Source organism: Lipophrys pholis (genome assembly GCF_963383615.2).
Source record: "Lipophrys pholis genome assembly, chromosome: 12".
NCBI lineage: Eukaryota > Metazoa > Chordata > Actinopteri > Blenniiformes > Blenniidae > Lipophrys > Lipophrys pholis.
Window position 1 is genome coordinate 3,531,194 of NC_137641.1, and position 19,557 is coordinate 3,550,750.

The 19,557-nt window shown below is 43.3% G+C and overlaps 2 protein-coding genes across 3 annotated transcripts in view; one reads left to right on the forward strand and one right to left on the reverse strand.

Annotated features, from left to right (window-relative positions):
* Positions 1–5,333: 5,333 nt before the first annotated feature.
* On the reverse strand, positions 5,334–10,690 carry rpl37 (ribosomal protein L37). Its single transcript, XM_080477747.1, has 4 exons — positions 10,614–10,690; positions 9,574–9,709; positions 8,726–8,810; positions 5,334–5,570 (listed from the first exon to the last, which is right to left on the reverse strand). The coding sequence occupies exons 1-4, from the start codon at positions 10,614–10,616 to the stop codon at positions 5,501–5,503; spliced, it is 294 nt and encodes a 97-aa protein (XP_080333873.1). The 5' UTR covers positions 10,617–10,690; the 3' UTR covers positions 5,334–5,500.
* Positions 10,691–16,363: 5,673 nt separating this feature from the next.
* st8sia5 (ST8 alpha-N-acetyl-neuraminide alpha-2,8-sialyltransferase 5) overlaps positions 16,364–19,557 on the forward strand; it is a gene marked incomplete at both ends in the record, with an annotated part of 20,311 nt that continues 17,117 nt past the window's right edge. For both annotated transcript variants that reach the window (XM_080476288.1, XM_080476289.1), the window contains one exon: positions 16,364–16,509. In XM_080476288.1, coding sequence (XP_080332414.1) covers positions 16,364–16,509 — 146 coding nt within the window. The remainder of the gene's footprint in view (positions 16,510–19,557) is intronic.

Below are 19,557 nucleotides of genomic sequence, written 5' to 3' on the forward strand. Positions count from 1 at the left end.
TGTCCTGCATGTTTTAGTTCTCTGCCTGCTTCAGCATACCTGAATCTAATGATGACGTCATCACCAAGGTTGTGAAAAAGAACAATCATGAGCCTTTCATCACAAAGTGGATGGGAGAGGCACCGGATGGAGATCAACGGAGATCAAAGCCGGAGGAAATCTTGGATCTGAGCATCTCCATGGCAAAAGGCACTGATCTCCTTTGATCTGATAGGAGATCAGCACTGGAGCCATGGAGACGCTCAGATCAAAGGAAATCAGCTTTGTAGAGTTGTAATGTGCTCGTACTCATCCTGACATTTTTCTAGAAATTTGTCTTCAATCACCTTTTCTCTATCTACACCCTCTACTTGAACCTTTACCTGTTTATTTATTTCATATTTTCCAAATCTCATGATTTTGGTTTGACCTAGATTTAATGAATTCGATTTCATTTCTCTGAATGTATCTAGTATGTCGTTGAAGAGTTTTTCTAGGATTTGGGAGAATTGTGGGTCTGTAGTTTGTGAAGTGTGTCTGTTTTCACTAACGGTATCCTTACTGGAAGCCTGTTGAATGATACTATGTAGAACCTTCTATGTACTGCTGACATGGTCTTTATTGTTTTCTGGTACTTTCTTAAAAGAATTCTTCTTACATTTTCTCATCATATGAGTGAACTTATTTTTACATTTCTTGTATTTATTTTCCATCTCCTTCGTTCATCATTTATCGGATTCTCTATGTCATGTATTCTTCTCCTTGGATGCATTTTTTAAGCCCTTTGTCATCCATGAAACATCTTTATATTTCACTTTCTCTTGTATTTATAAATGAGTTCCCAGTCATCTGATTGTACCTCAATAACTAGTTTTTCCAGGGACTGCTCTGTTCTGACTCATTTGTGTTGACATCTATCTGTTGTCTGTTTTAATGTTTCTGTGGTTTTTATTGTAAATAGTAAAAAAACTAAAACAAACAGACATGAAATCACTGATATCATTGACTAATACATCACTTACTTTGATATTATCTATAACATGTGTAAATACATTATGACCCTCCAAACGACCCCCAGGAGGCCCGGCTGTTGTGTGTGTGTGTGTGTGTGTGTGTGTGTGTGTGTGTGTGTGTGTGTGTGTGTGTGTGTGTGTGTGTGTGTGTGTGTGTGTGTTTGGGCCTGGTTATAGGAGAAGTGAGGATGGAGCAGCCATTTACTGGTAAAACTAACTCACTAACATCTTGGTGAAAATAGAATATATGTTTTTTTCAAATTAAAGTGACAATGAAAGTGAGAACAGGAGTTCCCCCCTCACCTCCAGAGGAACATAGAGAGTGAGCTACCAGCAGCTTCTCTCTGTGGAGGGGAACATCAGTCCTCACCTCCAGAGTGAACATAAGTCATGTCTGTATATTACATCCATCATCCATCCATCCATCCATCCATCCATCCATCCATCCATGATGTGATCCAGCAAACATGTCCAAGCAGTAGTGTTGTGTTGTTGCTTCTCATTGTCAATAGAACCATGAGAAAGTATGAGAGTGACTGATACGCTTGTATGATCACTGGACCTTTTGAAAGCAGTCAGACTCTCATACTGTACCAGTAGCATCTGTGTCATTCACAACCCGTCTCCATCTTAACTGGACTTTCTGTGTACACATATGTACACGCATGATTTTGTGTTTTCATCTGTGGACTGGTGACTAGTGAGTGTGTTGCCTTCAGTGGCAAAGGGAAATAAAACCTCTGCATGAACAGGAATCATGGAGCCTCCCCCTTCTCAGCTCCAAGTGTCCAAATCTGAACAGCTGGTCTGGGCTCTGAGTGGAAGCTGAGGTGGTCGTGTGCCTGGGCCTCCAGACTAATCCACTCTGAGTCCGAGTCCGAGTCCGAGTGTAAAACTCAGTCTCAGTCTCTCTCTTGGTGTGCACACACTCTCTCTCTCTCTCTCTCTCTCTCTCTCTCTCTCTCTCTCTCTCTCTCTCTCTCTCGGTGCAACCTCAGCTCCGCCCACTGCTCCCAGAGTCAAGATCCATATTTCACATTCTCTTGTATTGTTTGATTGTACACTCATAGTGACAGGACGTCTTTTCCTTTATAAATGAGTTCCCAGTCATCCGATTGTACCTCAATAACTAGTTTATCCAGGGATTCCTCTCTTCTGACTCATTTGTAATGATATCTATCTGTTGTCTGTTTTAATCTTGCGGTGGTTTTTATTGGAAATAGTAAAAGAACAAACAGACATGAAATCACTGATATCATTGACTAATACGCCCTTGTACGTTTTCTTCATTTGACTTTTATTTGCTGATTGTTTCATCTGAATGTTTAATCTGTTCCACCTCTTTAAACTACATCAATAACCAATGTAATATGCCCCCTGGATTTGGTCACCACAGTCACACGGTCAAAGGGCAAGTCAGCCTCGCTGCTGCCCCCTGCTGGCCACGCCTCGTCACTATCTGTCAAATCCCTTTTACAGAGTGCTCTGGTGTCTGTGGGAAAAAACTTGAAACTGAGCAAGATGACTATTGCAGCAACACGTCATCAGTAGGATAAAACTAAGCTGTCTCTTGATGGTCTACGACAGGGTGTCCAAACTGGGTCAGAGAGTGCTGGTGTCCTGCATGTTTTAGTTCTCTGCCTGCTTCATCATACCTGAATCTAATGATGACGTCATCACCAAGGTTGTGAAAAAGAACAATCATGAGCCTTTCATCACAAAGTGGATGGGAGAGGCACCGGATGGAGATCAACGGAGATCAAAGCCGGAGGAAATCTTGGATCTGAGCATCTCCATGGCAAAAGGCACTGATCTCCTTTGATCTGATAGGAGATCAGCACTGGAGCCATGGAGACGCTCAGATCAAAGGAAATCAGCTTTGTAGAGTTGTAATGTGCTCGTACTCATCCTGACATTTTTCTAGAAATTTGTCTTCAATCACCTTTTCTCTATCTACACCCTCTACTTGAACCTTTACCTGTTTATTTATTTCATATTTTCCAAATCTCATGATTTTGGTTTGACCTAGATTTAATGAATTCGATTTCATTTCTCTGAATGTATCTAGTATGTCGTTGAAGAGTTTTTCTAGGATTTGGGAGAATTGTGGGTCTGTAGTTTGTGAAGTGTGTCTGTTTTCACTAACGGTATCCTTACTGGAAGCCTGTTGAATGATACTATGTAGAACCTTCTATGTACTGCTGACATGGTCTTTATTGTTTTCTGGTACTTTCTTAAAAGAATTCTTCTTACATTTTCTCATCATATGAGTGAACTTATTTTTACATTTCTTGTATTTATTTTCCATCTCCTTCGTTCATCATTTATCGGATTCTCTATGTCATGTATTCTTCTCCTTGGATGCATTTTTTAAGCCCTTTGTCATCCATGAAACATCTTTATATTTCACTTTCTCTTGTATTTATAAATGAGTTCCCAGTCATCTGATTGTACCTCAATAACTAGTTTTTCCAGGGACTGCTCTGTTCTGACTCATTTGTGTTGACATCTATCTGTTGTCTGTTTTAATGTTTCTGTGGTTTTTATTGTAAATAGTAAAAAAACTAAAACAAACAGACATGAAATCACTGATATCATTGACTAATACATCACTTACTTTGATATTATCTATAACATGTGTAAATAAATTATGACCCTCCAAACGACCCCCAGGAGGCCCGGCTGTTGTGTGTGTGTGTGTGTGTGTGTGTGTGTGTGTGTGTGTGTGTGTGTGTGTGTGTGTGTGTGTGTGTGTGTGTGTTTGGGCCTGGTTATAGGAGAAGTGAGGATGGAGCAGCCATTTACTGGTAAAACTAACTCACTAACATCTTGGTGAAAATAGAATATATGTTTTTTTCAAATTAAAGTGACAATGAAAGTGAGAACAGGAGTTCCCCCCTCACCTCCAGAGGAACATAGAGAGTGAGCTACCAGCAGCTTCTCTCTGTGGAGGGGAACATCAGTCCTCACCTCCAGAGTGAACATAAGTCATGTCTGTATATTACATCCATCATCCATCCATCATCCATCATCCATCCATCCATCCATCCATCCATCATCCATCCATCCATCCATCCATCATCCATGATGTGATCCAGCAAACATGTCCAAGCAGTAGTGTTGTGTTGTTTCTCATTGTCAATAGAATCATGAGAAAGTATGAGAGTGACTGATACGCTTGTATGATCACTGGACCTTTTGAAAGCAGTCAGACTCTCATACTGTACCAGTAGCATCTGTGTCATTCACAACCCGTCTCCATCTTAACTGGACTTTCTGTGTACACAAATGATTTTGTGTTTTCATCTGTGGACTGGTGACTAGTGAGTGTGTTGCCTTCAGTGGCAAAGGGAAATAAAACCTCTGCATGAACAGGAATCATGGAGCCTCCCCCTTCTCAGCTCCAAGTGTCCAAATCTGAACAGCTGGTCTGGGCTCTGAGTGGAAGCTGAGGTGGTCGTGTGCCTGGGCCTCCAGACTAATCCACTCCAAGTCCAAGTCCGAGTGTAAAACTCAGTCTCAGTCTCAGTCTCTCTCTCTCTGTGCAACCTCAGCTCCGCCCACTGCTCCCAGAGTCAAGATCCATATTTCACATTCTCTTGTATTGTTTGATTGTACACTCATAGTGACAGGACGTCTTTTCCTTTATAAATGAGTTCCCAGTCATCTGATTGTACCTCAATAAGTAGTTTATCCAGGGATTCCTCTCTTCTGACTCATTTGTAATGATATCTATCTGTTGTCTGTTTTAATCTTGCTGTGGTTTTTATTGGAAATAGTAAAAGAACAATCAGACATGAAATCACTGATATCATTGACTAATACACCCTTGTACGTTTTCTTAAACTCCTGACTGGGCGGCTTTGAGGCTGAGGCAGGTTTGATAATGTTTATTATCTCAGCTCAGACTCAAGCTCAATCAGCTTTAGGTCATATTTTTAGGTTTTCAGCGATTTTGTCGATCGGAGCCTCTTCCGGCTGGTTTTGGTCCACGGACCTGATGTTTGACCCCCCTGCTTTACAGAAACACTCCAGAGTGGGAATGAAAAAATGAGCTGATCTACTAGAAAACATCCCAGTTCAATCTTTTAAAGTATAATGAAGACAAAGCGAGTTAATCAGTTGGTGTATTGTGGTGGAATTGTAATGGAGGCTCATTTCTTTCTAAGTGTATTTTTTTTCTTCTTCCCAACGTTCAAGCAGAATTTCTTGCTTTTTTGTTGTAAATAAAAATGTCAAGGTGAAGTATTAGTTGTATTAATTTGTCAACTCCTTTCCTTGTACAGTTTAAATTCCTGCAGATGTTTGAAGCGTGACGTAATGAAAGCCTGGACTGATGAAGACATTGTATGAATCTTTTATTAGATGTTTGCTTCACTCCGACACCCTGAACAGATTTCTGTCCAGACTGGTACAAATACATGGAGTTTCCTTCTGTCGTTACACATTGAGAGACGACACGGTGACGCCGGTTTCTGATCACATTTATTTATCCAAAGAAGTGTGATTTAGGAGGAGCTGGACGCGGCCACGGCGGCGCGGCGGGGTTTGGGGGTGGTGCCTTCCCGGAAACCGTTCCTGCAAAACAAAGGGGGAGGGTCAGAGGTCACGGCTGGTTTATCCTCACACACAATGGCAGCTTGGATTGTGGCTGAAAGTCGATTCCAACTTGTATAAACAGACACGAACAGTGAGAAGGAGCACAACGGTTTGGTAATCGATCCATCAGACCGGAGACGACTTTAGACTGAAGCAGCCAACCCGGCGCCGCAATGGACGACTTTCACTGGCTTCCAGGCAAAACAACCATTATTTAAAAGGTGCAGCCAAATAAGCTCTATAAATAATAAAAGGGTGACCATTAGGTGGCAGTACTGAGTCGACTACATGCTCGCCGCTAAAGCCAAACATACGTCGCATGGAGCCGATCAAGGAGCGACGGCCAGTTCACTTTTTAATTCTACTACCTGTGTTTTCTTCAGTTTTCTATTGGTTTTCATAGTTTTTCACTTTTATGAGCTGCTTAGAAATAAAATGCATTCCTGTTCCTATTCTTGACTTATAATTAAAGTATAATTAAAGCTGTAAGCAGCGTTGGACGGGACCTCGTCCCCTGGCCCGTCGTGGTCGGCCCAATCGCGGCCTCCGGCCCTTTAAATGTTCTTCATTCGGTTTGATCTTTCTACGACATTCCTACGGGCCGTGGTCGCCGTTTGGTTTTTCTCTGTGGCGCTAGAGAGACATTTTAGCCCTCTGGAGGTTAATGTGTACATTTCCTTATTTCTATGGACAGTCTATACGAGCGTACCAAATTTAGTGACTTAAGTGCAAGCTTGCTGCAAAAAAATTAAAAAAGAAGAAACATTACAAAAACAACAGGGTCCTGGCCTCCTGGCCCTTCCCTCCAGGCCCCCTCTGCTCGGTCAATAACAACTAATTGCCCACAGTCAGACCACTTTCTCTGCGCTCGCAGTGACTTCTGTGATCTCTGCACCGTGATGCATTGCATAGATGGCCTTGTAATCCCTCCTCCTTTCTGATTGGTCCCTTTAAACGTCACAGTTTCCTGGTCATCTAATTAATGACAGACTAGCAATAGAATTAATTAATAGGGTTTTAATGTTACTTTAAAAAAACAGACTTGTGTTTCTAAGAACCTAGATTAAGGGAAATTGGGAGTCGACCAGACGTCAGTTCAGCTGGCACAGTAACAAAACCAACCCAGCTCCAGACACTGGTCCCAGCATAAAATCTAATGGAACCTGAGAGACAACGCCTCCGTCTAAAGGCCGACTCATCCTCCATAAGAACAAGAAGAAAGTTCAGCACTCCGGGGTCCTGCTGAACAAAACGACGCCATTTTCTTGGTCCAGCTCCTTCGGGCTGAAGAAATTTGGTTGAGCTGTTCCAACCGTCCTGGCCGAAGGCGGCGCCACACAGCTGATTCTTCTGCACCGCTGTGTGCTCTACATGCACGATCCAGCTCGCTGATGACCATCAGTCACATCTCAATGATGTTTAGTTTAACTTCACTACTGTATGAGCTCGTTCGCATGTCGGAGGGCGGAGTTACGTGATGCACCTGAACGTATCACTGAGCTCCTGCAGTTAAAACCAGACCAACACGGCGGCTCAAGACACAAACGTTCTTTTATTACTGAAACAGTTCAGAGAAATGCATTTATGAAAACATTGGAAGTGAGAAATAAACTGTGCAGTTGAAAAGTTAAAACACTGCTTCACAGTTGTGAGGGGGCGTTTTAACAGCTTTTTCACGGAGCATTAACTATCCACCAACTTTTCTTCTTGTTCTCATGGGAGTCTGCAGGGGCCTTTACTTACTCAGCCTTGATGGCCCCTACTGTACTTCTGCCCAGGAAACAGTGACGTTTAAAGGGACCAATCAGAAAAGGAGGAGGCCATCTATGCAACACCGCCCCCAGAGCCAAAACTCACCATCACAGTGCAGAGATCACAGAAGTCACTGCGAGCGCAGAGAAAGTGGTCTGACTGTGGGCAATTACAGTTTTTATACTTCTGATTTTGGCACTAAATTGACTCCATAGAAAACAAAGACATTCTAGTGGACAGACCACCAACTTGGATTGTTATTATGGTGACCGTCAAAATAAAAGTACCAAGTCTAGGAGAATACGGACTGGGAGTCATGACACCACGAAGGAAACTTTGTTCTAATTGCCTCTACTGAGCATGTTCAGAACTACTAGTTACTACGGCCGTGGAGACCAGGACCAGATTTTCTGGTGTTTCCATGGAGTCAGCAGTATTTTCACTGACTAAGCATCGTTATCCTGGCAGTGTTGACCCAAAACACAATAAAAGTCTTTCCATTTTCACTTAAAATCGTTGTGAAAACGAGGCCTCATCACAGTTGAACGATCTTGTCCTGATCAGCTTTATATGAAAACAGCTAAAAAGCACATTTCCTCCCTACAGATGTGTTTTGGTTGGAACATTAGAATTTAAAATGATCAGTGATATTTTTTCAGGTGACCCAGACGTCTTTTATATCCAGCAGCTCGTCCATCAGTAAACGTAAACAAATCAAACTCAGTTGGCTGTGCTTACCTCAGATAAAATGCTGATATCACATTGAATTCATATGTTCAGACATTTATTTATTTTACCATCATTGGTAAGCAGCATCAATAAATCCAACAAATGAGCTCTAATGAGACAAACTTCTGTTTTCATAGAAACTCAACTAAACGACGACGTTATAATCAAAACCTCCCGATGTGGACAAACGGCTCCTTTTCTGTTTAACTTTAACCCGTTGACTTGCTCCGACTGTATGCTGGTTTCTTTGCAGCAGAATAACTCAGTGAGTCCAGCAGGGCGGAAGTGATGAGACCGCAGATACTTAGTTTATAGTCTGGCAGTAGAAATACTCTTGAGTCACAACACCTTCTCTGGACAATGTGAACATTAGTTTTCGTCAGTATCTTTACACAAGTCCAGTCACAGCAGAAATAATCTTATTTTAATTCAAAATAAACTACGACTGAAGCAACATGTTTATAGTAACGATGTGTGACTGTATTAAAACCACCAAACCCAAAGATTTCCAGCTAAAACCAATACAATCTTGGGTTTACAGCAACCAGCGAGTCTTTAAATAAGCATGGCCCCCAGTCAAACAAATATACATTTCTACACATAAAAGAATCCAAAGTGTTAAAATGAGAACGTTTATTAGAAGTGTTTCTCACCTGAATCTGCGGTAGACGACCTTCAGGTGTCTCAGCCGGCCGGTGCCGGTGGTGTTCCTCCTCTTGGCCTTAGCGCTCCAGTTGTCTGCAACACAAACCTCCTGATTAGAAAAGTCGCTTCACTGGACTCAAACACTTTTATGTCCAGGAGCCAGAGACTGTCCAACTCATCTTCAACGGGCCAGACGAGTAATATTGTGCCACGATTAAGTTTTTCTTTTGTTGTTGTGCAGCATATATACGTGATCAAAGTGTCGACATTTTAGCAAAACCAAACCATTATTACTGAAAATCAATGTTCAGCCAATTCCGATGAAAACTTCTGGTGCAAACTAGTGAAATGTCAAAACAAAAATCATAAAGAACGTCTCCAGCTGGTGCATTCTGTGTTTCTTTACAAACTCCCCTCGACATCAAGGCTTTCAGGGTAAGGCTAGTTTGCTCTCTCATTGCAGCATCACCACATCTCAACTTGGGTCTTGTAAGAAATGTGTTTTTAAAAAGAATCTATGTTTTATTTGAAAGGTTTTCACCAAGCGTTGTGGTTTATCGGCTGGTTTTGGCCTGATGGTTGACACCCCTGGTGTAACACTTCATTATATTCAGTAATAGTGATGTGTACCAACACCCATGTACTTCCAAGTTAATTCACAATGAAGCTCAGGTCAGATGTTTCATTTCTTTGAAGGTTGCTGATCATGTTGAGGACAATAAGTTCCAGTTTTGATTACTGATGTCAAACTGTGCCAGTCCTGCACGTTTGAGTCCTGTACTTATTCACTAACTGTGTATCGGTGTTTCTGGGGAACAAGCTACAGAAACAACAGAGGTACTCTCAAGTCACTCACACTTTCTCTTCCGCTTCTCAGGGTAGCCACATTTGCCACAGCTGGACTTCTGCAGGTGGTAGGCTTTGGACCCGCAACGACGGCACAGAGTGTGCGTCTTGTTCCGGCGCTTTCCGAAAGACGATGTACCCTTCGTCTGAAAGGAGACAGGAAGTCCAGCTGTTAGGTTACAGTCTGGAGAAACTCAACGGATTCTTACAGGTTAAATTAACGCGCGGAGTCTTGTCTCAGTAGAAAAGGTTGAATCACAAAGAGTCATTTGTTCAGACATTTGTGTTTGAGAACATCACTGACAAGACAAAGTTCTGATGATGAAAAGCCCCCCCCCCCCCCACGAGGGGGAAGGCAATAAGATTCAGAAACTTACATAAACCATGAAATACATACTAAATTTAACCCAGCTCGTTTCTGACACCTAACAATTATCTATACCCCAAAACATTGATATTTACCACAGTAATGCTCCAACATTGCACTGGCCCCAGTATGGGACAGAAACATTTCTATTGGCTCAAATAATGCACCAAAAAACCTATTTAATTACCCAGCAAAGAGCACGACCACATTAAATTACACCGGTAATGTCGATAAAAATCAACTGCCCTAACAGTGCAGAGAAACACTTGTTTGCCCCAGTAGCGTGCAGAAACACTGAACTCATAACACACTGAATGAAGCTAAGCTAACCGCTAAGGAGCTAACGCGTTAGCCACATTCACCGATAATAACTCACAGGTGAGACTGAACTAGAATGTCACTAACTTAACACGTTTAACCACCGAGTTACGCTTTTCTCTAAACAAATATGGTAACATTTAGCTGTTAAAACCCACTCTGAGTTACGAGGCGCCATGCCAACAGCAGCAAGTGTTGGTGTACAAAAGCCGCATTAAACTCAGTTAATCGACGCATCATCTGGGAAATACTAACACTAGCCGATGATCATCTCTATTCGACATGAGGTGGCCTACATTGGGTGTCAGATAAACGTTATTTCAATGAGATGTTTGGAGATTTCTCTCCTGCTCAGTTTCGCTCACCATTTTCGTCCGCTGGATTTAGAAAAGAGGCCGGAAGCAGAGCACGTGCATCAGATAATTACATCCGCCGCGCTTCCTGTGCAACAGTAAAATGTGTCCCCGTGATGCACTGAAAAGTATTCAAAAAGTTGTAATCTCCTAAACTTCGATCACACAAGTGATATAGAATAAATGTTTTTCTTATTATTAACTTATTCCAGACACGTCAAAACCCCGGCATGAAACAAAATACACACACAAAATAATCTATTTACACACACGCACACACGCACACAGGCATGCACAGACACACCAAACCCCTTGTGAATCATCTATATAATCAAGAACATCTACATTTTATCAATATGCATTTACACAAAATAAATCAATCTATATCTAACATATCTAATGTACACACGCCTATCGGGACATATACATATTAAGATACATACACATAGAAATACACATGTATCGCATAAATCATGTTTGAAATCTACAAATCAAAATCATATTAGCATTTTGTTTATGTTTATTTTTTGACTTAGGATCTTAGAAAAGCAGTCGTGCTCCAGATATCACATATTTCTTGTAAATATCTACTCTTTAAGAAATTTCTCTCTAGGATTAATAAAGTGTTAATACTTTTTTCTATTTGTAGGACATGTCTAGTAAATAATGCATGTTTTGAGCCTGTGGGAGCAAACCGGAGTACCTGGAGAAAACTCACACGGGGAGAACTGAAAACTCAACACAGAAAGGTCCTGGCCGTACTTGAAGCCATGAGATTCTTGCTGTGAGGCGGGAGGGTTGACCACGGCTTCACCGTGTGGCCAATAATGATACCTAAACTAGAACTGCACTCAGTAGAGCACAGACCTTCACCAACGCCACATCACCATGGAAACCAGTGGATTACGAGGTTATTTGATCCACCACTCCACTCCTTCCATCATCTGTGCTGGTTATTTTAATCACTTCATGTTTTCACTGTCTGACATTGATGTACTCACATTTTACAATTTCCATGTGACCCCCTGACCTTTGACCCCGACCTGCTAACCAGGATAATGACGTCACTGCATCATGTGGCAAATCAGAGGACAGGGAAGAGGAAAACTAAACATTCTGACATTGGTTTGACATCAACCGGATTAAAACTGATGCGTTGTGACAAAAATAAGTTTTTGACTTTTTCATAACGTAGACCTTGACCTGACCCCCGTCCAGCTCAGTAGGTAGAGCATGAGACTCTCAGTGTCAAGGTAGAGGGTTCATGTCCCACGCCGGGCGCCACCTTCCCGTGGGCTCTCCACCTGCAGGAAGGTTCATAATGGTGTAATGTGATCTGGGTGACGGTGCTCAGACTGACACCTCCACCACCCGGGGACGGATAAGAGGGAGGAGAGGGATGGATGGATGGATGGAGGGATGGATGGAGGGATGGATGGAGAGATGGATGGATGGATGGATGGAGGGATAGACAGACCTTGACCTTTGACCCAATCAATCTCAATATTTAATGGAACCATCCTTGGATAAACAGTAATCATCCCTGAAAATTTCATGCAATTGATTCGGGTCAGTTTTTGAAACGTTAGTTACATTCCTACACACACACACACACACACACACACACACACACACACACACACACACACACACACACACACACACACACACACACACACACACACACACACATTAATAGATAGATGGATACATACATACCAACAACCAACCAACCAAACAAATAAACAAATTAATAAATAACAAGCAAACAAACAAACAAATAAATAAATAAATAAATAAATAAATAAATAAATAAATAAATAAATAAATAAATAAATAAATAAATAAATAAATAAATAAATACATAAATAAATACACGGGGACAAAAGCATTTCCTTTGCCCCAACTTTCTTTGGCTAAATTAATTTAAAAAAAAGGAAAACGAAACTGCTCTAAAGTTTGTTCTGGTCGCTCCATTCTAATACTTGTAGTTAATAATCCAAGTTTGGTCAGTATTGGATTACTTTTTATGACGTGATGCCCCCAATCCTTAAGTGACAGACACGAGTACAGAGACAGAGGCTTTTTTTCATACCAGTCAAAGATAAAGGGGCCAGATAATGATCCTTTGCATTGTGAAATTGGAATAAGCAGCCAAATCATGTCCATTTGCAACGAGACAAGTGATGGAAGTCTGTCATGTTTCTTCTTGAAGATAATCCTGGCAGGTCCAACTGGGTGCCGCCTCAGGGCAGACTCGTACTGGAGGGGAAACCTAATTCCATCTGAGCTGGATTCGCCTCCAGGGCTGCAGCCTTTAGCCCACCAGAAGGTGGTCTGAACTACTTTACTGTCCAAACTGTCACCAACAGAGGAACCCGGATAGAGAACCGATTGATGGGCGGCAGAAATAAAAATCTTTCAGTGTTTGTGTTTGTTGGCAAGAAGCCTTCAACTGCCAGCTACTGACTTTATTTCTACACTGGACAGAAGCTTTGTCGGAACTTGAGATGCATAGATTATTAAAAGAACATCAACATGACATAAGATTTCTCTTCTTTATATCAACGTTCTCTGTCAGTTTACATCAAAGACGTCGTGTACCTGAAGCTGCTGAGTGAAGAGGATTAACTTTGATTTCACATAAATTTAACAAGAATGAGTTTTATCTATCTTGTCAAATCAAGATTTGTTTTTCAACTCACATTACCGTTCAAAGTTTAAGGCTCCATTTGCCATCATGTTTTAAAATTCTTTGTTTCAGAAAAGTTTTGAAAACAATGTTCAGTTCCATGGAAATGACAGTAACTTTGAAAACTATGCAGCAAGTCAGGCCACTAGTGCTCTTGGTGCTGTTGTTTCCTTCAGTGCTGAAAGCACGCACGCACGCACGCACGCACGCACGCACGCACGCACGCACGCACGCACGCACGCACGCACGCACGCACGCACGCACGCACGCACGCACGCACGCGCAGCAGAGAACAATTAGCTCTAACACTGGGAGAACACCGACTTTCTAGTGTTGGATTGTTATTACTGTGACTGTCAAAATAAAACCACCAAGTTGGATTGTTATTACGGTGACTGTCAAAATAAAACTACCAAGTTGGATTGTTATTACTGTGATTTTCAACATAAAAGTACCAAGTCCAGGAGAATCTGAACTGGGAGTCATGACACCAAGGAGGCAACTTTGTTCTGATTGGCTCTATTGAGCATGTGCAGAACTACTAGTTACTATGGTGACCAGGACCAGTAGGAGTGTCTCAGAAAAGAAGAGTTAAAAAAAAAAAGCGTTTCCACGGCAGCAGCAGACACACTGACATCATGTAGTTAGTCTGTTAGACCACAGGAGGGCGCTGTTTCTTCTTTTTGTACTGAAAACCACAGACGCGTGTGCAGAGAACAAAACGCTATAAACATAAAGAAAATGGAGAGAAGTGACATTCTCATGGACTGATGAGGAATCGGATGGTATCAGGGAGAGTCTTATCTATTAAACTACTGATATAGACGATAGAACCAGAATATGACCGCCAGTCAAACCACTACGGGTCGGCCATGTTGGTTTACTGGAGCAGGAGCAGAAGAACTATTTACCACCAGAGCGGGGGAACCGGGTGAGCAGTAACAGGCTCCGGCGCCTCCAGCAGTCTCTGCAGGGGGGAATCGCCACCGTGAAAGAAAAGTTCCACCTTGAGAGGCGGGATAAAAACTTTACGATGTCGTGGATCAGAACACTGAGTCGTGGAAACTGACCCCAAAAGTGAAGAAAGCTTTGCGGATACAATCATTTTTGTGTAAACGGAGCCTCAGAGACTCAGTAGTAGAGTTTGTCACAGGTTGCATTTTGCCCCGTTTCCATTTTCAAAAAGTTTCTCCCTTGGAGCTGTTTTCAGAAAGTTGCATTTTCATTGGGTTCGAGTGCCGTTGTCTTTTAAACAGACGTTCAAAACACAACTAAGATTTGATATTTTTTTTTTAGTATTTATGTATTTATCTGTTTATTGCAGGCAAATAAAAAAATCTGTTCACATTTAACATAAAATGTAAACGGGAACAGGAAAGTTCCAGTTCTCTCTGTCTCCAGGTACGTCTCAAAAAATGAGACTATGATGAAGCTGGGCTTCATTCCGCCTGAGCAGTGCCACAGGCTGAGGGCCTCCAGGCCGCTAAGACGCACTCATTCATGCCAAAGGAGCCACCAAGTATTGAGTGCAGAGAGATGGACAGACTTTTCAAAAGCCTTACAGTTTGTTTAAAATATCCTTTTTTTCTTGATCTTATGTAATATTCTAATAGTGGGTTTTACTCTCTGTAAGCCAGAATCATCAACATTTCACTCTGTGTGTCACGACTCGAGATCACATCTGGGTTTGACTTTCTGAAATGAGTCTATCTATCTATCTATCTATCTATCTATCTATCTATCTATCTATCTATCTATCTATCTATCTATCTATCTATCTATCTATCTATCTATCTATCTATCTATCTATCTATCTATCTATCTATCTATCTATCTATCTATCTATCATCCCCCCTCCCTCCCTCCCTCCCTCCCTCCCTCCATCCATCCATCTATCTATCTATCTATCTATCTATCTATCTATCTATCTATCTATCTATCTATCTATCTATCTATCTATCTATCTATCTATCTATCTATCTATCTATCTATCTATCTATCTATCTATCTATCTATCTATCTATCTATCTATCTATCTATCTATCTATCTATCTATCTATCTATCATCCCCCCCTCCCTCCCTCCATCCATCCATCTATCATCCCTCCCCCCCCTCCCTCCCTCCCTCCCTCCCTCCCTCCCTCCCTCCATCCATCCATCTATCTATCTGGATCCTTTTACATATTATGTGTTTTAGTTTAGTAACTTTTAGTTTGGAACCCAAAACAAAGAAACCCAGTAAAACAACACTAGAAGAAACAACAGGCAGGAATGTGTTTGTTTTTCACTCTTGTGAGGAAGAATCCAGGTGTGAACACTGAGGAATGAAACCTGCTCTGCCATCTTTAATCTGAGGTGAAGGGGGACGTGCAGACCTTGACCTTGACCTTGACCTTGGGTTTTGCCTGAGTAAGGAGGCTGTGAATGAACAGCGGCATGGAGAGGCGCGCCCCTGGCTGCAAGGCGGAGAAAAGCCGCATCTTCCTCCTCCTCTTCCTCGTTCTCCCCCTTCCTCCTCTTCCTCACCGCCTCTCCTCCTCATCCTCCCTCCACATTTCAGTCACGCAGCTTTGCTCAGATTTTCTGGGGGTGAGGGTCCGCCTCCCTCCCTCCCTCAGCTCTCCGTCGGGTTCTTTCAGCACATCTTTCCGCTTTCCGTCGATGTCTTCGCGTGTAATTTAACGTCAGTTGATATTTTTGGCGGATGTGCGTCCGCGCGCGTTATTTTGGAGCATCCGCAGCACACTGCGTCTCCTCGAGGCGGCCAGCGCAGAATAACACGGCGCAAATCAATAATTCATGCTTCTCCGCGTGTCCCACCGAGAGATATTTCACAACATAAAGATCTTTACCACCGTTTCATCATTAACGCGCTGCGATTTTGCGCAAAACTGCCGCGCGCGTGAACCATTAGAGATGATGCAGCGGCCAGAGAGCGGCGGTGAAACAGCCTGAACAAAACAGGGTGTGATGGGCAATATGTCCAGTCCACCGGGTTCGGGACAGCTGTCGTCGTGGTGCTGAATGCGGCGGAGAGAGACACCGAGCCGGTGTCACCGTTCAGCCCTGGATGCTGCGCCGCAGGATGGGATACGCCGACCCGTCGTCGGGTAAAGACATACTCGGCAATAGGTCGCTTTGTTTCATATTTATTTGCGCATTTGGACTTGTCACACTCTTACAACAGATTCTCTATGGAAAAAATTACATTAAGAGGTAAGTGTTAACGATTTGTCCCTTTGTTTTGGTGTATATGCGTTTTTTGCGCAGTGTAAGGATAACAGCCAGCCACGAAAAGCACGATTTGTTTATTTTGGGATAATATTCAAATTGCTAAACGAGGAGAGGGGTTGTGCAGTGGAAGTGGGAGTAGTCTGGATAAACCACATGTCAGGACGCATGGGGGGGGGGGGGGGGGGGGGGGGGCGACAAGAACAATAGCAATTAACCATCCATCGTTATTTCTCAGTGGCATTAGAAAACAATCTCCATTCGGGTTTATTTCTTTGATATTTTTCTGAAAATGAAGCATCACATCCATACCATACACAGTGGCCGAGCTGTGTATGGTAATGTTTTTGTTTTCCCTTTTTATCTTTATTTGATTTTCCGTTTCAGCCTTTCTTGACTGGTCATAGCCTACATCTTACACACACAGAGGCATCCGGTGATCAATAACGCTCAGAGCGAGAGCTGATGATGAAGATGATGATGATGATGATGACACAAACCCACCAAAAGATGATGTGTATTTCTCCCTGTTCAATAAATAATGTTTACAGGCTGTGGTTAGTGCAGCCACTGCAGTGAGCCCCTGCAATAGCAGTGAACTGAGTCCTGAGTCAAGATGGCTCATTGACTAAACTGCAGCCCACTTTTCTTTCTTTTCTTTCTTTTCTTTCTTCATTCATTTCCCGTCCTGAAGAAAGATTCAGTGTGAGATAGCAGATGCTGAGAAGCTGGGATGTCTGAGCTTTTATAAAAAAAGAGACAAAAGAAAAGACAACTCTCTAGATATTGTAACAGTCGGCACATACATGCTTCCTCCAGAGCAAACATATATGTGCTGCAATGTGCTGCTGCCCCCCCACGCCCCCCCCCTCCCCCCCCCACACCCCCCCACACCCAGCTTGGCCGGCCTCCATCTGAATTCATGGCATCCCGGCGACTTCTGCAGTGAAGATGCCATGAATTCAGACTCCGCACACACACACACACACACACACACACACACACACACACACACACACACACACACACACACACACACACACACACACACACACACACACGCCCTCACTTTACTCCTCAGCCTGCGGGGGTGGGCGGGGTGGGGGGGGCAAGCCACACAGCGGCGGCCATTTTGCTACAGTCTGTCTGCACACACACACACACACACACACACACACACACACACACACACACACACACACACACACACACACACACACACACACACACACACACACACACACACACACACACCTTTCAGTGAAAATGGGGTGAGAGAGTGAGAGAGTTAAAAATGGATGTGTTTGCATGTGTGAGAGAGAGAGAGAGACAAGACGTCATCTGGTGACGTCTCCCCAGGCAGAAAGTCGTCCACATGTGTCTGACCACACCCAGCCTCCTCGTCCCCTGACCCCTCCCCCCCCCAGAACCCCCGCCGCAGGACGCTGATGATCCCGCTCGGTGTTTTCGGCTTCCTCAGAGGAGACATTTGGACGCTTGCAGACGGAGTGAAAGCTTAAACGTATCACTGCTCACTTTGTGCAAAACATCAATGGCCGACGGCGGAGGGCGAAGAAGTTCGACTCAGGTGGTGTCACTGTCTTTGTCGTGCTCCTCCATGATAGATCTGGAGGAGAGAGTCTCTGCGAGGTGGCGGGAATCGTCTCCCTGCCTCCGTCCGTCTGCTGGGTTCAGAGGGAAGGAAGGATAAAGAAGGTTGCAGGTTGAACGAGTTCCCACTTGACTGGGCTCGACTTGCTGTTGACGCTTTTCTACTACGTGTCGTGAAGAATTAAAAAACAAACCCAGCATGGCTCCAACATAATGTAGAAGAGATTCGAGGACAAATCCACCTCGCTTGGACTTTGTGCTCTTGAACCATGCTGAGACAGAAAGCTGGAGAGGTCTGGATCGATGTGGCTGTCTCACCCTGAAACATCAGTCAGAGGGAATTCAACTGTGTTAAAGTGCTTGTGCTTCCCGTCGGGCTGCCAGCCGGCCTCCAGGGCAGAATCAGAGCACAGTAGTGCTCCACAACAACTTCCTGCTTGTCGTTTGTCTGCTAATGCTCAGATTACTGTCTGAAGTGTGCTCATGATTGAGAGGACCAGACAAAAATGGGCTCCTGATGCTTGAATTCAAAGTAATAAACTGCTGTGGGGCTCAGGAGTCACTTGACTCCAACGTCGGCGGCCACAGAACTGGAACTACTGAGCAAACTTCACCAGATATTTACCAAACCGCAGCACTTCAGAGCAAAATCAACCCTCAGTCCCCAGCGATGATCAATAGTCTGTTTCCACCGCAAGGATTTCAATGTTCTGGGCATCTGTTTACAGGACAACGGCACCTGGAGCCACTGAAAACACAAGTTTTAAAAAATGTTCTGACTCCATCTCCATGGAAACAGAGTCAAACTCTACTTTTTTTGTAAATGCTGTCTGTGTTTCCATGGAAACGGGAAAACACAAGTTTTTGATAACGCTCTGCCCCTGTTTGTATGGAAAAGGGGGAAATCGCAACTTTTTGAAAGTGCTCCAACTCCGTCTCCATGGAAACGGGGAAAACACTTCTTTTCATTATTTTTCATCACAGAAACAAACAACAGCAGTGGCTCAACATGCTAACTGCATTGCTTTAGCCATTTCCCCCGTAAACACACAAGCTGTTTAGAATGTCAGTGTGCAAACACAAAACTTTTATGAAAAGAAAACAAACAAAACGATGCGCTTTCACTTGAAACCTTTGTTGTGCGACCGGGCCCTACGACCAATGCGAGACAATTCTAACTAAATTAGCTTCTGTTGCGTTTGATCAACAAGCCGAGTGGCGTCTGTCCGACGCTACGCGGTGGCGTTGTGCAGCTGGTTGTTGTGGAGAGGCTGAAGTGGCTCTTAAAGCCTGACTGTGCCTGCAGGTCGCTGTTGGTCGCTGTTGATGAAAGCGCCGTCACATTCAGCAGCCAGAAAAGCTCCCCGGGTTCAACCTCCGCTGAAATTAGCACAACACCCACAGAGCACTCAGGAGTGAGTC